At 46.3% G+C, this 18465-nt stretch overlaps 1 protein-coding gene across 2 annotated transcripts in view; it reads right to left on the bottom strand.

The window, feature by feature from the left end:
• The window catches only part of LOC141170686 (beta-1,4-galactosyltransferase 1-like), a 668956-nt gene that overhangs the window by 476339 nt on the left and 174152 nt on the right, over positions 1–18465 (bottom strand). The window contains exon 2 of one of the 2 annotated variants that reach the window (XM_073655176.1): positions 9784–9852. The exons of the other annotated variant lie outside the window; for it this stretch is intronic. Coding sequence (XP_073511277.1) covers positions 9784–9852 — 69 coding nt within the window. The remainder of the gene's footprint in view (positions 1–9783; positions 9853–18465) is intronic. 2 annotated transcript variants of the gene reach the window in all.

Below are 18465 nucleotides of genomic sequence, written 5' to 3'. Positions count from 1 at the left end.
ACTGACAATCTGCAAGGACTTTGAAGCATTGGGGAAGAAAGTAAAAGAACTGGATGCGCAGGTAGTTTTTTCTTCTATGCTTCCAGTAGACGGGCATGGCGTCAGGAGATGGAACAAGATCCTTGATGTGAACAAGTGGTTGAGACGATGGTGCAGACAACAAGGATTTGGATTCCTGGACCACAGTGTGAATTACCTCTATGACGGACTCCTTGCCAGAGACGGACTACACCTCAACAAACCCGGGAAACACACATTCGCCAGGAGACTCGCAACACTCATCAGGAGGGAGTTAAACTAGAAGAAGAGGGGATGGGAAGAAAAACGGCGGACACGAACATGCAACCAGAGAACATACTAATGAAAGATATGAAGTGCGACAAAGAAGGTCCAAGACAAGATACTTGGAAGGGAGGTAAGAAAATTTCTAATACAATCCACAGGGAGAAGATTGGAACAAAAAAAAATCGTGTAAACTGCGTGCTAGCAAATGCCAGGAGCCTGACAAACAAGATGGATGAACTGGAAGCAGAAATATCTACAGGTAACTATGACATAGTGGGAATAACCGAGACATGGTTAGATGAAAGCTATGACTGGGCAGTTAACTTACAGGGTTACAGTCTGTTTAGAAGGGATCGAAGAAGTCGGAAAGGGGGTGGAGTCTGTCTATATGTAAAGACGTGGCTAAAGCCTACAATACGGGAGGATGTATGGGAGGGAAATGAGGAGGTCGAGTCCTTATGGGTGGAGATACATGGGGCAAAAAACAATAATAAAATTATCATAGGAGTCTGTTATAAACCACCAAATATAGCAGAAGCCACGGAAAGTCTATTAATGAGACAAATAGACGAAGTAGCAAAAAATAACGAGGTGATTATTATGGGGGATTTCAACTACCCCGATATAGACTGGGAAACCGAAAGCTGTAGATCTCAGAAAGGAAACCGGTTTCTGTCAATTATCAAAGACAATTATTTGTCACAACTTGTGCAGGAACCAACTAGAGGGACGGCCCTTTTAGACTTAATATTAACTAACAGGCCAGACAGAATAACTGGGGTGCAGGTCGGGGGGCACCTGGGAAATAGTGACCACAACATTATACAATTCCACATGTGCTTCAGTAGGGTGCCCAGCAAGGGAGTCACAAAAACACTGAACTTCAGGAGGGCAAAGTTTGATCAGCTAATAGATGCCCTTCACCTTATAGACTGGGATAGTATCTTTAGTAATAGGAGCACGCATAGAAAATGGGAAATTTTCAAAACAGTCCTACATAGTCACTGTAGAAGGTACATACCTTATGGGAATAAAAGGGCTAGGAATAGGAGGAAGCCAATGTGGCTAAATAAGGAAGTCAAGAGGGCAATGAAAAACCAAAAAAGGGCTTTCGGTAAACTTAAACAAGAAGGCAGCGAGGAAGCGCTAATATCTTATAGGGAAAAAAACAAAATCTGTAAGAAACAAATAAGAATAGCAAAAGAGGAGACAGAGAGACTAATTGCCAAGGAAAGTAAAAGGAATCCCAAACTGTTCTTTAACTATATAAACAGTAAAAGGATTAAAACTGATGGAGTTGGCCCATTGAAAAATAACCTGGGTAAAATCATAGAGGGCGATGAGGGTAAAGCAAACCTACTTAATATCTTCTTCTCCACTGTTTTCACAAAAGAAAACAATTTATCGGAGGAAATGCAGAGTGATAAAGTAAACCCTCTGCTAAATATCACCCACCTAACCCAGGAGGAAGTTCAGAAACGCCTAAATAAGATCAAAATAGACAAGTCACCAGGCCCAGATGACATACACCCCAGGGTACTAAAAGAATTAAGTAATGTGATAGACAGGCCGCTGTATCTTATATTCAAGCACTCTTTATGGACAGGGACTGTCCCACTAGACTGGCGCCAAGCAAATGTGGTACCAATATTCAAAAAGGGGTCTAAAAGTGACCCTGGGAACTATAGACCAGTCAGCTTAACGTCTGTTGTGGGTAAATTGTTTGAAGGATTTCTTAGAGATGCTATTGTAGAATATCTTAATGATAATAACTGTCTAACTCCATATCAACATGGATTCATGAGGGATCGCTCCTGCCAAACAAACCTGATCGCCTTCTATGAGGAGGTGAGCTCACAGCTGGACCGGGGAGAGTCAGTGGATGTTGTATACCTTGACTTCTCCAAAGCGTTTGATACCGTGCCACACAAAAGGTTGGTATATAAAATGAGAATGCTTGGTCTGGGGGATAATGTGTGCAAGTGGGTAAATAGCTGGCTGAGTGATAGAAAGCAGAGGGTGGTTATCAATGGAGTAAGCTCAGGGTGTGTCAGGGTTACTTGCGGGGTGCCTCAAGGGTCTGTCTTGGGCCCTATATTATTTAATATATTTATTAATGATCTAGTGGAAGGGTTGCATAGTAAAATAGCAATATTTGCAGATGATACTAAACTTTGTAAAGTAGTTAATACAGATGAGGATAGGGCACAGCTACAGGAGGATTTAGATAAATTGGGTAGTTGGGCCAAAAAATGGCAAATGGGGTTCAATGCCGATAAATGTAAGGTCATGCACATGGGAAAGAAAAACAGCAGTCACCCATACATATTAAATGGTAAACCGTTGGGGAAATCTGACATGGAGAAGGACCTGGGCGTCTTTGTTAATAGCAAATTAAATTGGAGTGCCCAGTGTCAGGCAGCAGCTGCAAAGGCAAATAGAGTCATGGCATGCATCAGAAGAGGAATAGGGGCATATGATGAGAACATTGTTCTTCCTCTGTATAAAGCGCTGGTAAGACCGCACTTAGAATATTGTGCACAGTTCTGGGCTCCGGTGCTCAGGAAAGACATATTGGAGCTAGAGAGGGTACAAAGGAGGGCGACTAAGGTAATAAAGGGAATGGAGGGACTAGAATACCCAGAGAGGTTGTCAAAATTAGGCCTATTTACGTTGGAAAAGAGAAGGCTTAGGGGAGACCTCATAAACATGTATAAATACATCAGGGGGCAGTACAGAGATCTCTCCCATGACCTGTTTATACCAAGGATGGTGACAAAGACGAGGGGGCACACTATGCGTCTGGAGGAAAGGAGGTTCCTGCACCAGCATAGAAGGGGATTCTTTACGGTCAGAGCCGTGAGACTCTGGAACTCTCTGGGAGAGGAAGTGGTGATGTCCAACTCACTTAAAGAGTTCAAGAGAGGCCTGGACGCCTTTCTTGAGAACAATAAAATTACATCTTATGCTTAGTGATAGTTAATTAATCCAGGGATTTAATCTGACTGCCAGATTGGTGTCGGGAAGTGAATTTTTCCTCAATGATGTAAATTGGCCTATACCGCATGGGTTTTTGTTGCCTTCCCCTGGATCAACGCTGCGGAATAGCTGCACTGCACAAGAAATAGGCTGAACTGGATGGGCGCTTGTCTTTTTTGGGCCTTATAAACTATGTAACTATGTATGTCTTTTGTGGTTGAATTACACGCCTCTTATGTTGGGATGGGTGCTGTTCTTTCACTAAAGAAGGATGATCACTTTCATCATTATACCTTTTTTTCTTGGAAATTCTCACATTCAGAGTCTGTGATAAAGGGAGCTTTTGGATGTTATATGAGCTTTCGAGGTATGGAGGCATTGGTTGGAGGGGACTAGGCATACAGTAACGGTCTTTGCTGATCTCAAAAATTTACTGTATATTAACACCGCTAAGTGCTTGAACACTAGACAGACCCAGAGGGCCCTCTTTTTTGCTCTGTTTGGTTTCTCTTTGACATATCTCCCTGGTACTAACAATGTTAAGGCTGATGCTTTATCACATAGTTTTGTTCCGGAGTTGAGGGACAAAAATCCAGTCAAAATTCTTAGTAGAGAGGTGGTAGTGGGTGCTCTAGGGATTGATCTCAGACAGTGAATTATGGAAGCTCAGGTTGGTGCACCGGAAGGCTTTCCACCTGGCAAGCTTTTTGTGCCGTCCTCTCTTCGCACTGATCTTCTTAACAAAATGCAAGACTCTGTGTTGGCCGGACATCCTGGTTCCTCTGCCACCTTGAGAGCTGTTGGTGGCAGAGTGCTCGAAAGAATGTTGATGAGTTTGTTTGTAAGTATAAAGTTTGCGCTTAGGCTAAAGCCTCTCGCCAGGTCCCGGCAGGGTTTCCTTTGCCCAACGAAGCTCTGTCTCAACCTTGGACTCATTTGTCATTTGTCCATGGATTTTGTCACAGATTTGCCTACTTCTGGTGGTAATACTGTAGTATGGGTTGTGGTGGACCATTTCAGCAGGATGGTTCACTTGGTTTCTCTACTAAAATTGCCTACGGCTAAGAGTTTAGCTACATTGTTTATCTCTCACGTTGTTAAGTTACATGGTGTTCCTAAAACATTATTTCTGATAGAGGGGTTCAGTTTATGGCTAGCTTCTGGCATAGCTTTTGCTCCAGATTGGGAATTAGGCATTCATTATCTTCAGGTTATCATCCTGAGACTAATGATCATACAGAGAGAAGGAACCAAGAATTGGAACAATGTTTAAGATGTTTTGTTTCATCTAATCAAGAGGATTGGGTGGATTTTCTTCCTCTGGCTGAGTTCGCTCTCAATAACTGCTCCTCTACTGCTACAGGTACAAACCTCTGAGACCTTCACAGAACAGCTGTAGTTTCACTGAAATAAATTAAAAGAATGCCTACACAGAAAGGCATATAGAAGTACTTCTCACAAAATTAGAATATCATCAAAAAGTTAATTTATTTCAGTTCTTCAATACAAAAAGTGACACTCATACATTATATAGAGTCATTACAAACAGAGCCAATGAAAACACAAAAGTCATTATCTCAGTAAATTAGAATAATTAACAAAAACCACATGCAAAGGCTTCCTAAGCATTTTAAAAGGTCCCTTAGACTGTTTCAGTAGGCTCCACAATCATAGGGAAGACTGCTGACTTGACAGATGTCCAGAAGGCAGTCATTGACACACTCCACAAGGGGGGTAAGCCAGACCTTTTTAAATGCTTAGGAAGCCTTTGCATGTGTTTTTTGTTAATTATTCTAATTCACTGAGATAATGACTTTTGTGTTTTCATTGGCTGTAAGCCATAATTATCAACATTAACAGAAATAAACACTTGAAATAGATCACTTTGTTTGTAATGACTCTATATAATATATGAATTTCACTTTTTGAATTGAAGAACTGAAATAAATTAACTTTTTGATGATATTCTAATTTAGTGAGAAGCACCTGTAATGCAAACTATATGTCTTATGAAATCAGTGGTTTAAATTCAGTGGCAGAAACTTAGCATAGTTGCATTTTTCAGCATGAAATCAGATTTTGTATTCTAATTTCTGTAAATGACTGTGGAGATACACATCCCACCTCTTCTGCTGCTCTTCTCTGATTAGCATTTCTTTCTTAGCATTCACCTTTGCAAAGGTCACTGTGCAGGGAGGGAGGGGAGTTCACGCCTGTTTGTTTAATATATGTGGTATTTATGTCTGCATGGCAAAACAACAAAATAGAAAACTTTTTTTCCTTTGAAATGAAGAGGCAGTTTGCTTGCTCCAGCTACGCTCCATTCATTCCCAAAGGCTTTTTCCAGTAGCTCCATAGACAATGAATCGAGCTGCAGCTCCATTTGTAACAATGATTAAAGTGCCCTGTCAGGGCTAAAATACCCTGTGCAGGTCCCAGCAATGGGATACCAATTAATCAGTAAGTTATTGCCTATCTAGCGGATAGGTGATATAACTTTTTTTCACTGGACAACTCCTTTAATGATTAGTAGACTTCCAACCACTGGAACACCAATGAAAAAGCCACTAAGATGTGCAGCAATCAACTTGAACATGGATAAACTGCAAGTGGGACACAGTACTAAACCATGACTATATGCCATGATTTTTTTAAGTTGGGAAACAGTTTTTGTCATTTATCTGTATTTATTCAAGAATGGTACCATATTTTTTGGACTATAGGAAGCACTTTTTTCCTCCAAAATTTTGGAGGAAAGTGGGGGGGTGCGTCTTATAGTCCGATATACATAAATACTGTGGCTGTGGGTGGTGGGGGATGTGGGGGAAGTGACAGTGGCGGAGTAGCGGTGCACAGGAGGCAGCAGCCGCCTGCTGCAGCCTACACTGTACCCGCTACTAAAGAAAAATAATATTCACTGCTCCCCACACCCGTGGTAGTGGGGAGCAGTGAATATTCATTTTCCTTAATAACCGGCACAGTGTCCTGGGATGTATGGCCCCCTTCATCCCTGTATGTATGGCCCCCCTCATTCCTCATCCCAGTATGTATGGCACCCTTCATCTCTGTATGTATGGCCTCCCTCATCCAGGTATGCTTGGCACCCCCTGATCCCCATCATGCTGCACAGAAAAAAAATAAACTTTCATACCCACCTCCTCTCTCCTCCAGCGCTGTGTCCAGCTCTGTGCCGGAATAGTCACTGCTCCCCACGCCAGGAGTGCGGCCTTTAATAGCGGGCACGCTGACCGCGAGCGCAGCAGAAGCCACGCTGACCGCGAGCGCAGCAAAAGCCACGCTGACCGCGAGCGCAGCAGGAGTCGCGCTGCGGCTACAGTGTGCGCGCTATTAGGGAGATGGAATGGTCACTGCTCCCCACGCACGCAGTCCCGGCGTGGGGAGCAGTGACTATTCCAGCACAGAGCGGAAGACAGCACGGGAGAAGGTGCCAAGCATACCAGGATGAGTGGGCCATACATACAGGGATGAATGGGGCCATGCATACAAAGATGAGGGGGGCCATGCATATAAGGATGAGGGGGGCCATACATACAGGGATGAGGCATGAGGGGGGCCATACATACAGGGATGAGGCATGAGGTGGGCCATACATACAGGGATGAAGGGGGCCATACATACAGGAATGAAAGGGGCCATACATACAGGAATGAAGGGGGCTATACATACCAGGATGAGGGGGGCCATACATACAGGGATGAAGGGGGCCATACATACCAGGGTGAGGGGAGGCATACATACAGGGATGAAGAGTGCCATAAATACCAGGAAGAGGAATGAAGGTACCATACATACCAGGAAGAGAGATGAAGGTGCCATACATACCATGATGGGTGTGAGGGGGACCATATATAACAGGATGTAGGGTGTCATACATACCAGTAAGAGGGAAAAGAGTGCCATGCATACCAGGATGGGGGATTGGGGTGGCATGCATACCAGGATGGTGGTTTGGGGTGACATGCATATTAGGATGGGGATGAAGGCCATGTATAACAGGAAGGAGGGGACCATATATACCAGGATGAGGGATGTTAACAGAATTGGGGGACATTACCCCTATAACAGTGTCAGCAGCAGACCCTCTCCCCCTTAACAGGACATCATGACCACATTTTTTGCTTAAATTTTTGTTTCTATTTTCCTCCTCTAAAACCTAGGTGCGTCTTATGGTCCTGTGCGTCTTATAGTCCGAAAAATATGGTAATTGCATGTGTATGTAAATAAATTTTAGACAAATAGACAGAGTGATAGGCAGAGAGAGACCAAAGTAATACTGTCAACTCTACATTGAACACAAAAAGTTCTGCATTTGTGGTTTCTTGTGTTGTACTACTACTAATCATGTAAGTATGTGGAGGATGCAAATCTGCACAGGGGGATTCACCTGCTCCTGTGTGTGCCAGTTCGAGTCTGGTTGTGTGTTTAGTTCCTTATCTCAGCCTTAATTTCTGTTTTACTGGTCACACCTGTTCCTAATTTTTAGCTATATGAGTTTGCTCCCTTATAGAGGTATAAAGAAATATTGTTCACAATTTGAAGGATTTTTGTCTTTCTCTTAGTGTCTATGTGCTTCTTATCAACACTTCTGGGTGCTACTAAGAAAGCTGTCACTGATACTATTTTTTTTACATTATAGATTGTGTGTCAAACAGTTAGAATTCACTGTAAGCTATAGCAAGGCACATTTTTTTAAACTTCTGGTGCACTTTCTATAAGGCCACATTAAAACATTTGTGTGTCATGGTCAGATATAGGCATATACACTGCTCAAAAAAATAAAGGGAACACTTAAAGAACAGAATATAACTCCAGATAAATCAAACTTCTGTGAAATCAAACTGTCCACTTAGGAAGCAACACTGATTGACAATCAATTTCACATGCTGTTGTGCAAATGGAATAGACAATAGATGGAAATTATTGCCAATTATCAAGACACACTCAATAAAGGAGTGGTTCTGCAGGTGGGGACCACAGACCACATCTCAGTACTTTTGAATGTTGGTTGTGCTTTCACACTTGTGGTAGCATGAGATGGACTCTACAACCCACAGAAGTTGCTCAGGTAGTGAAGCTCATCCAGGATGGCACATCAATGCGAGCTGTGGCAAGAAGGTTTGCTGTGTCTGTCAGCGTAGTGTCCAGAGGCTGGAGGCGCTACCAGGAGACAGGACAGTACACCAGGAGACGTGGAGGGGGCCGTAGGAGGGCAACAACCCAGCAGCAGGACCGTTACCTCCGCCTTTGTGCAAGGAGGAGCAGGAGGAGCACCGCCAGAGCCCTGCAAAATGACATCCAGCAGGCCACAAATGTGCATGTGTCTGCACTAACGGTTAGAAACCGACTCCATGAGGGTGGTATGAGGGCCCGACATCCACAGATGGGGGTTGTGCTCACAGCCCAACACCGTGCAGGAGGCTTGGCATTTGCCACAGAAAACCAGAATTGGCAAAGTCTCCACTGGCGCCCTGTGCTCTTCACAGATGAAAGCAGGTTCACACTGAGCACATGTGACAGACGTGACAGAGTCTGGAGACGCCGTGGAGAGTGATCTGCCTGCGGGGTGGCATTTCTTTGGAGGGCCACACAGCCCTCCATGTGCTCGCCAGAGGTAGCCTGACTGCCATTAGGTACCGAGATGAGATCCTCAGACCCCTTGTGAGACCATATGCTGGTGCGGTTGGCCCTGGGTTCCTTCTAATGCTGGACAATGCCAGACCTCACGTGGCTGGAGGGTGTCAGCAGTTCCTGTAAGATGAAGGCATTGAAGCTATGGACTGGCCCGCCCGTTCCCCAGATCTGAATCCGATTGAGCACATCTGGGACATCATGTCTTGCTCCATCCACCAACGTCACATTGCACCATAAACTGTCCAGAAGTTGGCGGATGCTTTAGTCCAGGTCTGGGAGGAGATCCCACAGGAGACCATCCGCAACCTCATCAGGAGCATGCCCAGGTGTTGTAGGGAGGTCACACAGGCACGTGGAGGCCACACACAATACTAAGCCTCATTTTGACTTGTTTTAAGGACATTACATCAAAGTTGGATCAGCCTGTAGTGTGTTTTTCCACTTTAATTTTGGGGGTGACTCCAAATCAAGGCCTCCATTGGTTAATAAATTTGATTTCCATTGATAATTTTTGTGTGATTTTGTTGTCAGCACATTCAACTTTGTTCAGAACAAAGTACTCAATGAGAATATTTAATTCATTCAGATCTAGGATGTGTCATTTGAGTGTTCCCTTTATTTTTTTGAGCAGTATATATGAGACTATGAAGTTCGGGTCAGGATACCCATGGCTGATCCATCAATCATGGTCCGTACTGAGAACATGATACATAGATGTGTGAATGTGGTATTTTTATAGCTATGTCTGCACTATTTTTTTGGCCCTGTGGGGTTTGAACTACAGCTATTACAATTCTATCATGTTGCTATTGTAAAAAACACCTTTTGCACTTCTACTGTATTTTTCTGGGAGCAGATTCCACTTACTTAAATAAGGTGGAAGTTCAGGGCATGCAGGGAATCCTTGATTTTCTGAATCTTCAAGCGTGACCGAACCTTAAGAAAATAATAACCATGTTTATTACATTATTGGACAAATATTATTATTATTATTTATTATCTCGCCGTTTATTCCATGGCGCTTTACATGTGAAAAAGGGGTATACTGTACATACAAAAACAATTACAATGATCTTTAACAAAACGTGACAGCGACTGGTACAGGAGTAGCGAGGACCCTGCCCGAGAGGGCTCACAGTCTACAAGGGATAGGTGAGGATACAGTATGTGGGAGTAGAGCTAGTTGTGCAGTGGTATGGTGGAGCGATGGTTACTGCAGGTTGTAGGCTTGTCGGAAGACTTGGGTATTCAGGTTCCTTTTGAAGGTTTCCATGGTAGGCGAGAGTCTGATATGTTGGGGTAGAGAGTTCCAGAGTAGGGGGGATGCATGGGAGAAATCTTGCATGCGATTGTGGGAAGAGGAGATAAGAGGAGAGTAGAGCTGGAGATCTTGTGAGGATCGGAGGTTGCGTGCTAGTATGTACTGGGAGACAAGGTCACAGATATATGGAGCGGATAGGTTGTGGATGGCTTTGTATGCCATGGTTAGGGTTTTCAACTGGAATCTCTGAGCAATGGGGAGCCACTGAAGGGATTGACAGAGAGGAGAGGCTGGGAATAGCGGGGGAACAGGTGGATTAGTCGGGCAGAAGAGTTTAGAATAGATTGGAGGAGTGCGAAAGTGTTGGAAGGGAGGCCACAGAGCAGTAGGTTGCAGTAGTAGTGGTGGGAGATGATGAGGGCGTGCACTAGTGTTTTTGCAGATTCGTGGTTGAGGAATGTGCGGATCTGGAAGATATTATTGAGTTGGAGTCAGCAGGAAGTGGAAAGGGCTTGGATATGTGATTTGAAGGAGAGATCAGATTCCAGGGTTACCCCAAGCAGCAAGCTTGCGGGACTGGGGAGACTGAACAGCCATTGATGTTGATAGGTCAGATGGGGGGATGAATGAGATGGTGGAAAGATGATAAATTCTGTTTTGTCCATGCAGACAGACATTGTGCGATTTTGTTTAGTAGGGAGTAGTGATGAGTGAGCATGCTCGCTACTGCTAGGTGCTTGCCCGAGCATCTCTCTGCTCAAGATTTCCGGGGTTGCTCGGCGGGAGCTCGGTTCCCCTCCCTGCATGTTTGGCACTCTTTACAGAGTCAATGAACATGCAGGGATTGTCTGCCACTCACTGCAATGCCGAAGCTATGTTTTTTTGTGGCACTACAGTGATTGGATGGCCGCACAGAGTCATCTGGTTTATGTCAGACATGGCGCCGCCGTGCTCGTCACAGTCACTCCGGAATTAGACAGTGTAGGGAGAGATTTGCTTGTAGTTAGTGTAGGTATACCAAACTATATTAGAAACACATATCCATCTCAACAAACAGTCCTTCTGAGGACTAATCCATCTGCAGAGATATCAGGCAGGCAGTGTATATAGGCAGGCAGGCAGTGTATATATCAGACTGCAGTGCATATAGCACAAGAGGCTCCATTCCAGTTTTGTCTGCTGCTGCTGTTAGATATTTCTAGAATTATGCCCAGGTATCAGGGGCCAGGAACAATTTTTTGGGGATTTTAATCCTCATTATTTGCTTAAAAAGCAATCCAGAGAACAGTGTTTTTCTGCGCCATTTGCTTGTTGGCACTGCAGAATACAGCGAGGTTCTTTCCATTTTAAAGCACTAAAAATCCAGCTATTAAAACTGTGGTTTGTCTGTCACACAGATCACATATAATTGTGCTGAAAATACTGCTATTTCTGGCCTCCATTAAAAATTTATTTCAGTGTGTCAGTGAAACTATTGACACCAGTTTGCTGTTCTAAGTGTAGCGTCGGCGTCCCTGCCTCCTGCTAGGCAGGGACGCCGTTCCCCTCACCTCTCCGCTCCGTGCCCGGCGGCTTCCTCCCGCTCTGCTGGCAGCGCGCGCTGCTTCCCGGCCTCTGTGCTTAGGGCGCGCGCGCTCCCCCTCTCTTAAAGGGGCCACGCGCGCCGTCCTAAGGAGTCCCCGGCCAATGGCCGGAGGACCTCACCATATATAAGGCACCTCCTCCAAAATGGAGGTGCCCGAGCAATGTTGTTGCAAAGCCTTTCAACTCTGCTTCAGCCCTCAGGTCCCGTTACCAGATACCTGCCAGTTACCTGCCAGATCTCTGCTTGATACCTACCTGATTCCTGTCTATCTGCTTGCATTCCTGCGGTCCGACAGTCTGCCTTCCAACACCTGTCAGTCTGTCTATGGATCTGCCCGCCCGCTCACCTGGGAGCGCTCACCTGCTACCTGCCTGCTAGCCTACCTGGAGGCTCTGCCGTCACTTGCCATGACCACCTGCCTGTCCAGAGACTCCTGCCCGCTAACCTGGGAGCGCTCACCTGCAACCTGCCTGCTAGCCTACCTGGAGGCTCTGCCGTCACTTGCCGTGACCACCTGCCTGTCCAGAGACTCCTGCCCGCTCACCTGGGAGCGCTCACCTGCTACCTGCCTGCTAGCCTACCTGGAGCCTCTGCCGTCACTTGCTGTGACCACCTGCCTGTCCAGAGACTCTTGCCCGCTCACCTGGGAGCGCTCACCTGCTACCTGCCTGCTAGCCTACCTGGAGGCTCTGCCGTCACTTGCCGTGACCACCTGCCTGTCCAGAGACTCTTGCCCGCTCACCTGGGAGCGCTCACCTGCTACCTGCCTGCTAGCCTATCTAGAGACTCTTTCCCTGCTGTCACGTGCCGTGACCACCTGCCTGTCTAGAGACTCTTATCCTGCTGTCACTTGCCGTGACCACCTGCCTGTCTAGAGACTCTTACCCTGCTGTCACTTGCCGTGACCATCCGCCTGTCAAGAGACTGTCCCCGTCACTTGCCGTGACCTCCTGCCCTTCTACCCAGAGACTGTCCCTGTCACTTGCCGTGACTACCTGCCCGCCTTCCCTGGGAGCCACCCGCTTCCTTACAAGGACTGCCCCTTTGTATAGTTGCTAAGAGATTCCACCTCCCAGACCCGTTACACAAAGTAGTTACCTACAGGTCAGGTATTTAAAGCTGTGTTTTCTCCGTCACACGGATCACATACACGTTTTCAGAAAATACTGCCATTTCTTGCCTCCAATAAAAATTTGTTTCAGTGTGTCAGTGAAGCTATTGACACCAGTTTGCTGTTTAAAATAGTTACCTACAGGCCAACTATTCAAACTGTGTTTTCTCCGTCACACGGATCACATTCACGTTTTCAGAAAATACTGTCATTTCTGGCCTCCATTAAAAATTTGTTTCAGTGTGTCAATGAAGCTATTGACATCAGTTTGCTGTTCAAAATAGTTACCTACAGGCCAGGTATTTAAAACTGTGGTTTGTCCGTCACATGGCTCACATATAAGTTTGCTCCAAATTCAGCCATTTGTAGTGAGCATGGAAGATATTGTCCTCCATTTAAAATGGACAAGGCACGTGGCAAGGGACGGGGTACTGGACTTGATGGTGATGGTGCTTGCCGTGGCCGAGGCCGTGGGCAAGCTGAAATTGTGCCACAACAAATACCCACATCTTCTCGTTCGACCTTCCTGTCTCAGTTAAAAGGGGACCGCAGAACACCACTATTGAACACAGAGCAGTGTGAAAAGGTTATTGGTTGGATAGCAGATAATGCTTCCAGTCACTTAGCCACCACCACCACCACCTTGTCTTCCACACGGTCAAGTCTCAGTAGCCGTGAGTCCGGACCGCATATTCCTCACCCTGAACCTCCTTCCTCCCACCATGCCGAGTGCCCAGAGACAACTGATCCCACACTTGGACACTCCGAAGAGCTATTCACTTTTCCATTTATAGATTCAGGCCTCTCGCCTAATCAACTTGTAGCGGTGCAAGAGGAGATCGCATGTAGCGATGCCCAAATATTTGAGCAGCCACGGTCACACGAAGGCGATTTTGGGAAATTGTCACAAGAGGTGGACGATGATGGGACACAATTGGCAGAAACTAAGGAGGAGGACCAGGGTGCGGAAGTGGAAGACGAGGTAGTGGATGATATAGTAACTGACCCAACTGGCAGGAGGACATGCAGAGCGAGGAAAGCAGCACAAAGAGGGAGGGTGGCAGAACACCCTAACAGGCAGGAAGAAGCAGTGTGGTGGCCGCAGACAAAAGGCAGGCAACCATTCCCCATAACACCAACACGAAGGAAGTTGCCAGTACAACTGTAAGGTCTTCGCGAGTCTGGTTGTTTTTTAAAGACTCTGTCGATAACCCCAAAAGGGCCATTTGCACCACCTGCCAGGCCAGCATCAGCAGGGGTGGCAAATCTACCAGTCTGACCACCACCAGCATGATCAGGCACATGGCAGCAAAGCACCCAACTTTGTGGGCCGAACCTCAGGGTCCAGGAACAGTGTCTGCGGGTGGCACCACTGCTTCTTCTGCTGTTGTGCTTTTAAGCCAATCCCTTGTCCATGGTGCATGAGAAGATGCCTCCTGCCCTGCACCTGACATTGCAAACTCTCAAGTAGCAGCATCAGGAAGCACATCCACGTCCTTTTCCCCGCGCAGCATTCGGTTGTCCATACTCAAGTCCTTGGAACGCAAGCGCAAATACGCAGCCAACACCCCACAGGCCACACTACAAATATTCCCACATTTCGAGACTGCTTGCGCTCAAAATGTTGCCTTTTAGGCTCGTGGAGAAGGAAGCATTCCACAACCTGATATTCGGTACTCGGTCCCCAGCCGCCACTATTTCCTCCTGTGTGCCGTCCCCGCATTACGCAAGCACATGTTCCACAACTTTAGCCGTGCCCTCAACAATGCAGTTGCTGGGAAAGTCTAACTAACCACGGACACATAGACAAGTGCTTGTGGGCAGGGACGGTACATCTCGCTGACGGCACACTGGGTTAACATAGTGGAAGCCGGGACCCAGCCGTACCTTGGAACGGAACATGTCCTCCCGACTCCAAGGATTGCGGGCCCTAGGTCAATCAGGGTTGCCCCCACAGTCAACAACTCCGGCACCTCATCCTCCTCAGCCTCCTCCTCCTCTTCAGCATCCATCTACAAAATGACCACATCAGTCACAAGCTGGAAACACTGCAGCACTGCCTCGGCCAAGCAGCAACAGGCTGTGCTGAAGCTAATATGATTAGGTGACAAACAGCACAATTCTGAAGATTTGTTGTCAGCTCTGAAAGAGCATGCAGATCTGTGGCTCACACCGCTGAATCTACAGCCAGGCATGGTCGTGTGTGACAATGGCGGGAACCTGGTGGCGGCTCTGAGGCGAGGCGAGCTCACACACGTACCATGCCAGGCCCATGTGCTTAACCTCATGGTTCAGCGATTTCTCAAATCCTACCTGGAGCTGCCGGATCTGCTTGTTAAAGTACGCCGCCAGTGTGCTCATTTTAGAAAGTCACCCACAGCTTCCGCCACTCTTGCCATGCTTCAGCAGCGTTTTCAGCTTCCGGCTCAAAGACTGGTGTGTAATGTCCCCACACGTTGGAACTCTACACTGCAGATGTTGAGGAGGATTTGTGAGCAGAAGAGGGCAGTTGTTGAGTACCAGCATCAACAAAGCCATCGGTATTTAGTTCAGACTCCACACACAAGATCTCAGGAGTGGACTTGGATGTCAGACATATGTACCATCCTTCAAAACTTTTTGAGGACTCCACCAAGATGGTGAGCGGCTATGACGCCATAATTAGCGTCACAATCCCGCTTCTCTGTCTTCTGAAACGCTCTCTGCTCACAATCAAAGAGGATGCATTGCAGGCGGAGCATGATGAGATGGAGCAAGGAACCATACAGGGTGATTACACACAGCCCAACCTCATCTCATCCCAAAGTGGATTGGGTGACAATGAGGAAGAGGAGGAGGAGGAACAGGAGCTAGTTTCATGCGCTATAGACTGTACTACCTGCAGAACTGTCATAAAGTCTGTTCAGCGTGGATAGCCTGAGGAAAGAGAGGAGGAGGAGGAGAGCATGGTCACTCGTCCTCTTGGTGAGGGCACTGAAGTCTTGCCTGTTTCCAGTTCAGCACACATGGCTGAGTTTATGTTACGCTGCCATTCCCATGACCCTCACATTCTCAAAATTTTCGGTGACAGTCATTACTGGTTGGTGACATTCTAGACTAGACCCATGCTACAAAGAGAACTTTCTAGCTCTTATTCCTAAGGCGGACAGGTCTACAAAAATGAGGCAGTACCAGAAGGCCCTTGTTGCAGAACTATTAAAAAAATTCCCATCTGAAAACGCTGGTGGCAGAGGTCATAGTTCGTTGGACAACCAAGGACTACAGGCGAGAGAGACACAACTCCAATCCAGCAGAGGCAGGAGAACACTGTCAAAGTTCTGGGAGAATTTTCTTAGCCCCTCCCATTGCACAGGCCTTGAGGTGCAGGGAACTCTCACAAGGAGTGCAAAGTTTGGGAAGATGCTGAGGCAGTACCTTGCCGACCGTACCAACATCCTCCGTGATTCCTCTGTGCCTTACAATTATTGGGTATCCAAGCTGGAATTATAACTGATAAGCGCATCTGCCTGTCAACTGAAAATGCTGACAGGCTGACTCTTATAAAAAATGAACAAGGGCTGGATTGGGCCAGACTTTTCTATACCGCCCAATGATAACAGCGTAACATGAACTCAAATCCAGTGTCTTTTTTTTGGGAGGTGTATTCCCATGCACCTTTTCACACCTACACATGGGTATATGCTTCCTGATCTTGGCTATTTGCTCTTGTCCTCCTCCTTCTCCTCATCCTCCACCACCATATCACCAGGGTGACCATGGTCCGCGATGCAACACCCACATAATTTTTTTAAAGGGTCTTTATGATGCCCGTAAAAAATTTTTTATACATTATGTTCATGTATACCCACCAGGGGTAAATGTTTGTCAGCCTATACACTTAGTGCATGGGCATTACAAGTATAGGAGACCCGATCCTTTCTAATTGGAACATTTTTTGGCAGCCCTTGCATTCACTGCATAGTCCAACACTATGGGAGACCCATTTCCTAATAATGGGAACATTTTTTCATGAGGCCCTCTACGTCTCTTCCAAGGTGCATTGGAGTGCCTCCCAATTTTTGGCGGCTTATACATTCACAGCATAGGCAAACACTATGGGTGACCCACTTCCTAATAATGAGAACGTTGTTTTTAGGAGGCTCTCTGACCTCTACATCTCTTGCAAGGGGCACTGGAGTTCCTCCAAATTTTTGGCAGCCGTTGCTTCACTGCATAGGCAAACAGTATGGGAGACTCTCGTCTTTCTAATGGGAATTTGTCGTTACTGTGGCCCTTCTCTATGTGTCTTTAAATTGTTATTGGGGGTTTTCTTAAATTTTGGCAGCCCTTGCAGCCACAGTATGGGCATTACCACTATAGGAGACCTGCTCCTTTATAATGGGAACATTTTTATTACTGAGACCCTCCTCTATGTCTCTTCAAAGGGGTATTCGGTTGCGTCTGAATTTTTGGCAGCCCTTGCAGTTACTGCATACGCAATTACAGTATAGGAGACCCACTCGTTAATAATGGGAACAACAAAGCATAGCTGGCTGATGACTCTCTAACAATAGCGAGGGCCGACTGCTGGCCCTTTAAGAATAGTAAAGGCGGCCTGATGACCCTATAAAAATAGGCTTTGTGACTTTCAGAGTCCCTCCATCATAAGTGAAACAGGATGTGTCTGATGATGTGTCTCACACCACATGGCCAGTTAAGGTTGTAAAATGTTAAAATGACATTTCCCGGTAAATGCATTTGTCTTAAAAAATAACTAAAAAAAAAAAAACAGTAGGATCTTTCTTTGGCAACTCTGTTTTTTATACTAATGTAACCTCAATTTAATCACATTGTTAAGCTCCTGCACCTCCTCCTCCATTTCCGAAATGACCACGTCAGTCACAAGCTGAAAGCACTGCAGCAGTGCCTTGGCCAAGCGGCAACAGGCTGTGCTGAAGACAACATGCTTAATGCTTAAGTGACAAAACGCCCAGCGCTGCAGAGTTGTTGAAAGCTGTAACACAGCAGCCTGATCTGTGGCTCTCACTGCTGAACATACAGCCAGGCATGGTCGTGTGTGACAATGGTAGAAACCTCATGATGGAGAAATGACAGCCGGAGTAGATATGGTTTCCCTCTATGCCAGTACTTTCACAGAGCTAAAGAATATGGCTGTGGTGAAATACAACTGAGAAGCTATTTCAGATTGTAAAACATTGGGCCCACCAGAGGATTTGATTCTGAGGGCTCACCTTTTTCCCCCGCTCAAGAGCTCCATAGCAGCTGCAAAGTTTGCGCTATAATGATCTCTCCTGATGTAGAAGCCAGGGAACACCAAAGGATTCTCTGATGTGACCATCCAACCCTGCCGAGAAGCAGTTCTGGCAAAGAAAAGTCTGTGGGAAGGTTGCCGGACACTCTATGGCTGCTTTTTACTGAGGTGTAAACCCACGCAAACACGGGGAGAACATACAAAATCCTTGCAGATGTTGTCCTTGCTGGGATTTGAACCCAGGATCCCAGCACTGCAAGGCTTCAGTGATAACCACTGATCCAGTGTGCTGCCATTCACCCTCTGATATCTAACAGGCTGGAGAAACTTGCACCTACTGC

This window comes from Phyllobates terribilis, unplaced genomic scaffold (assembly GCF_046119375.1).
Source record: "Phyllobates terribilis strain yellow unplaced genomic scaffold, ASM4611937v1 Scaffold_1__5_contigs__length_1240528914, whole genome shotgun sequence".
NCBI classification, from domain to species: Eukaryota; Metazoa; Chordata; class Amphibia; order Anura; family Dendrobatidae; genus Phyllobates; species Phyllobates terribilis.
This window is presented reverse-complemented; position numbering and strand designations above follow the sequence as displayed.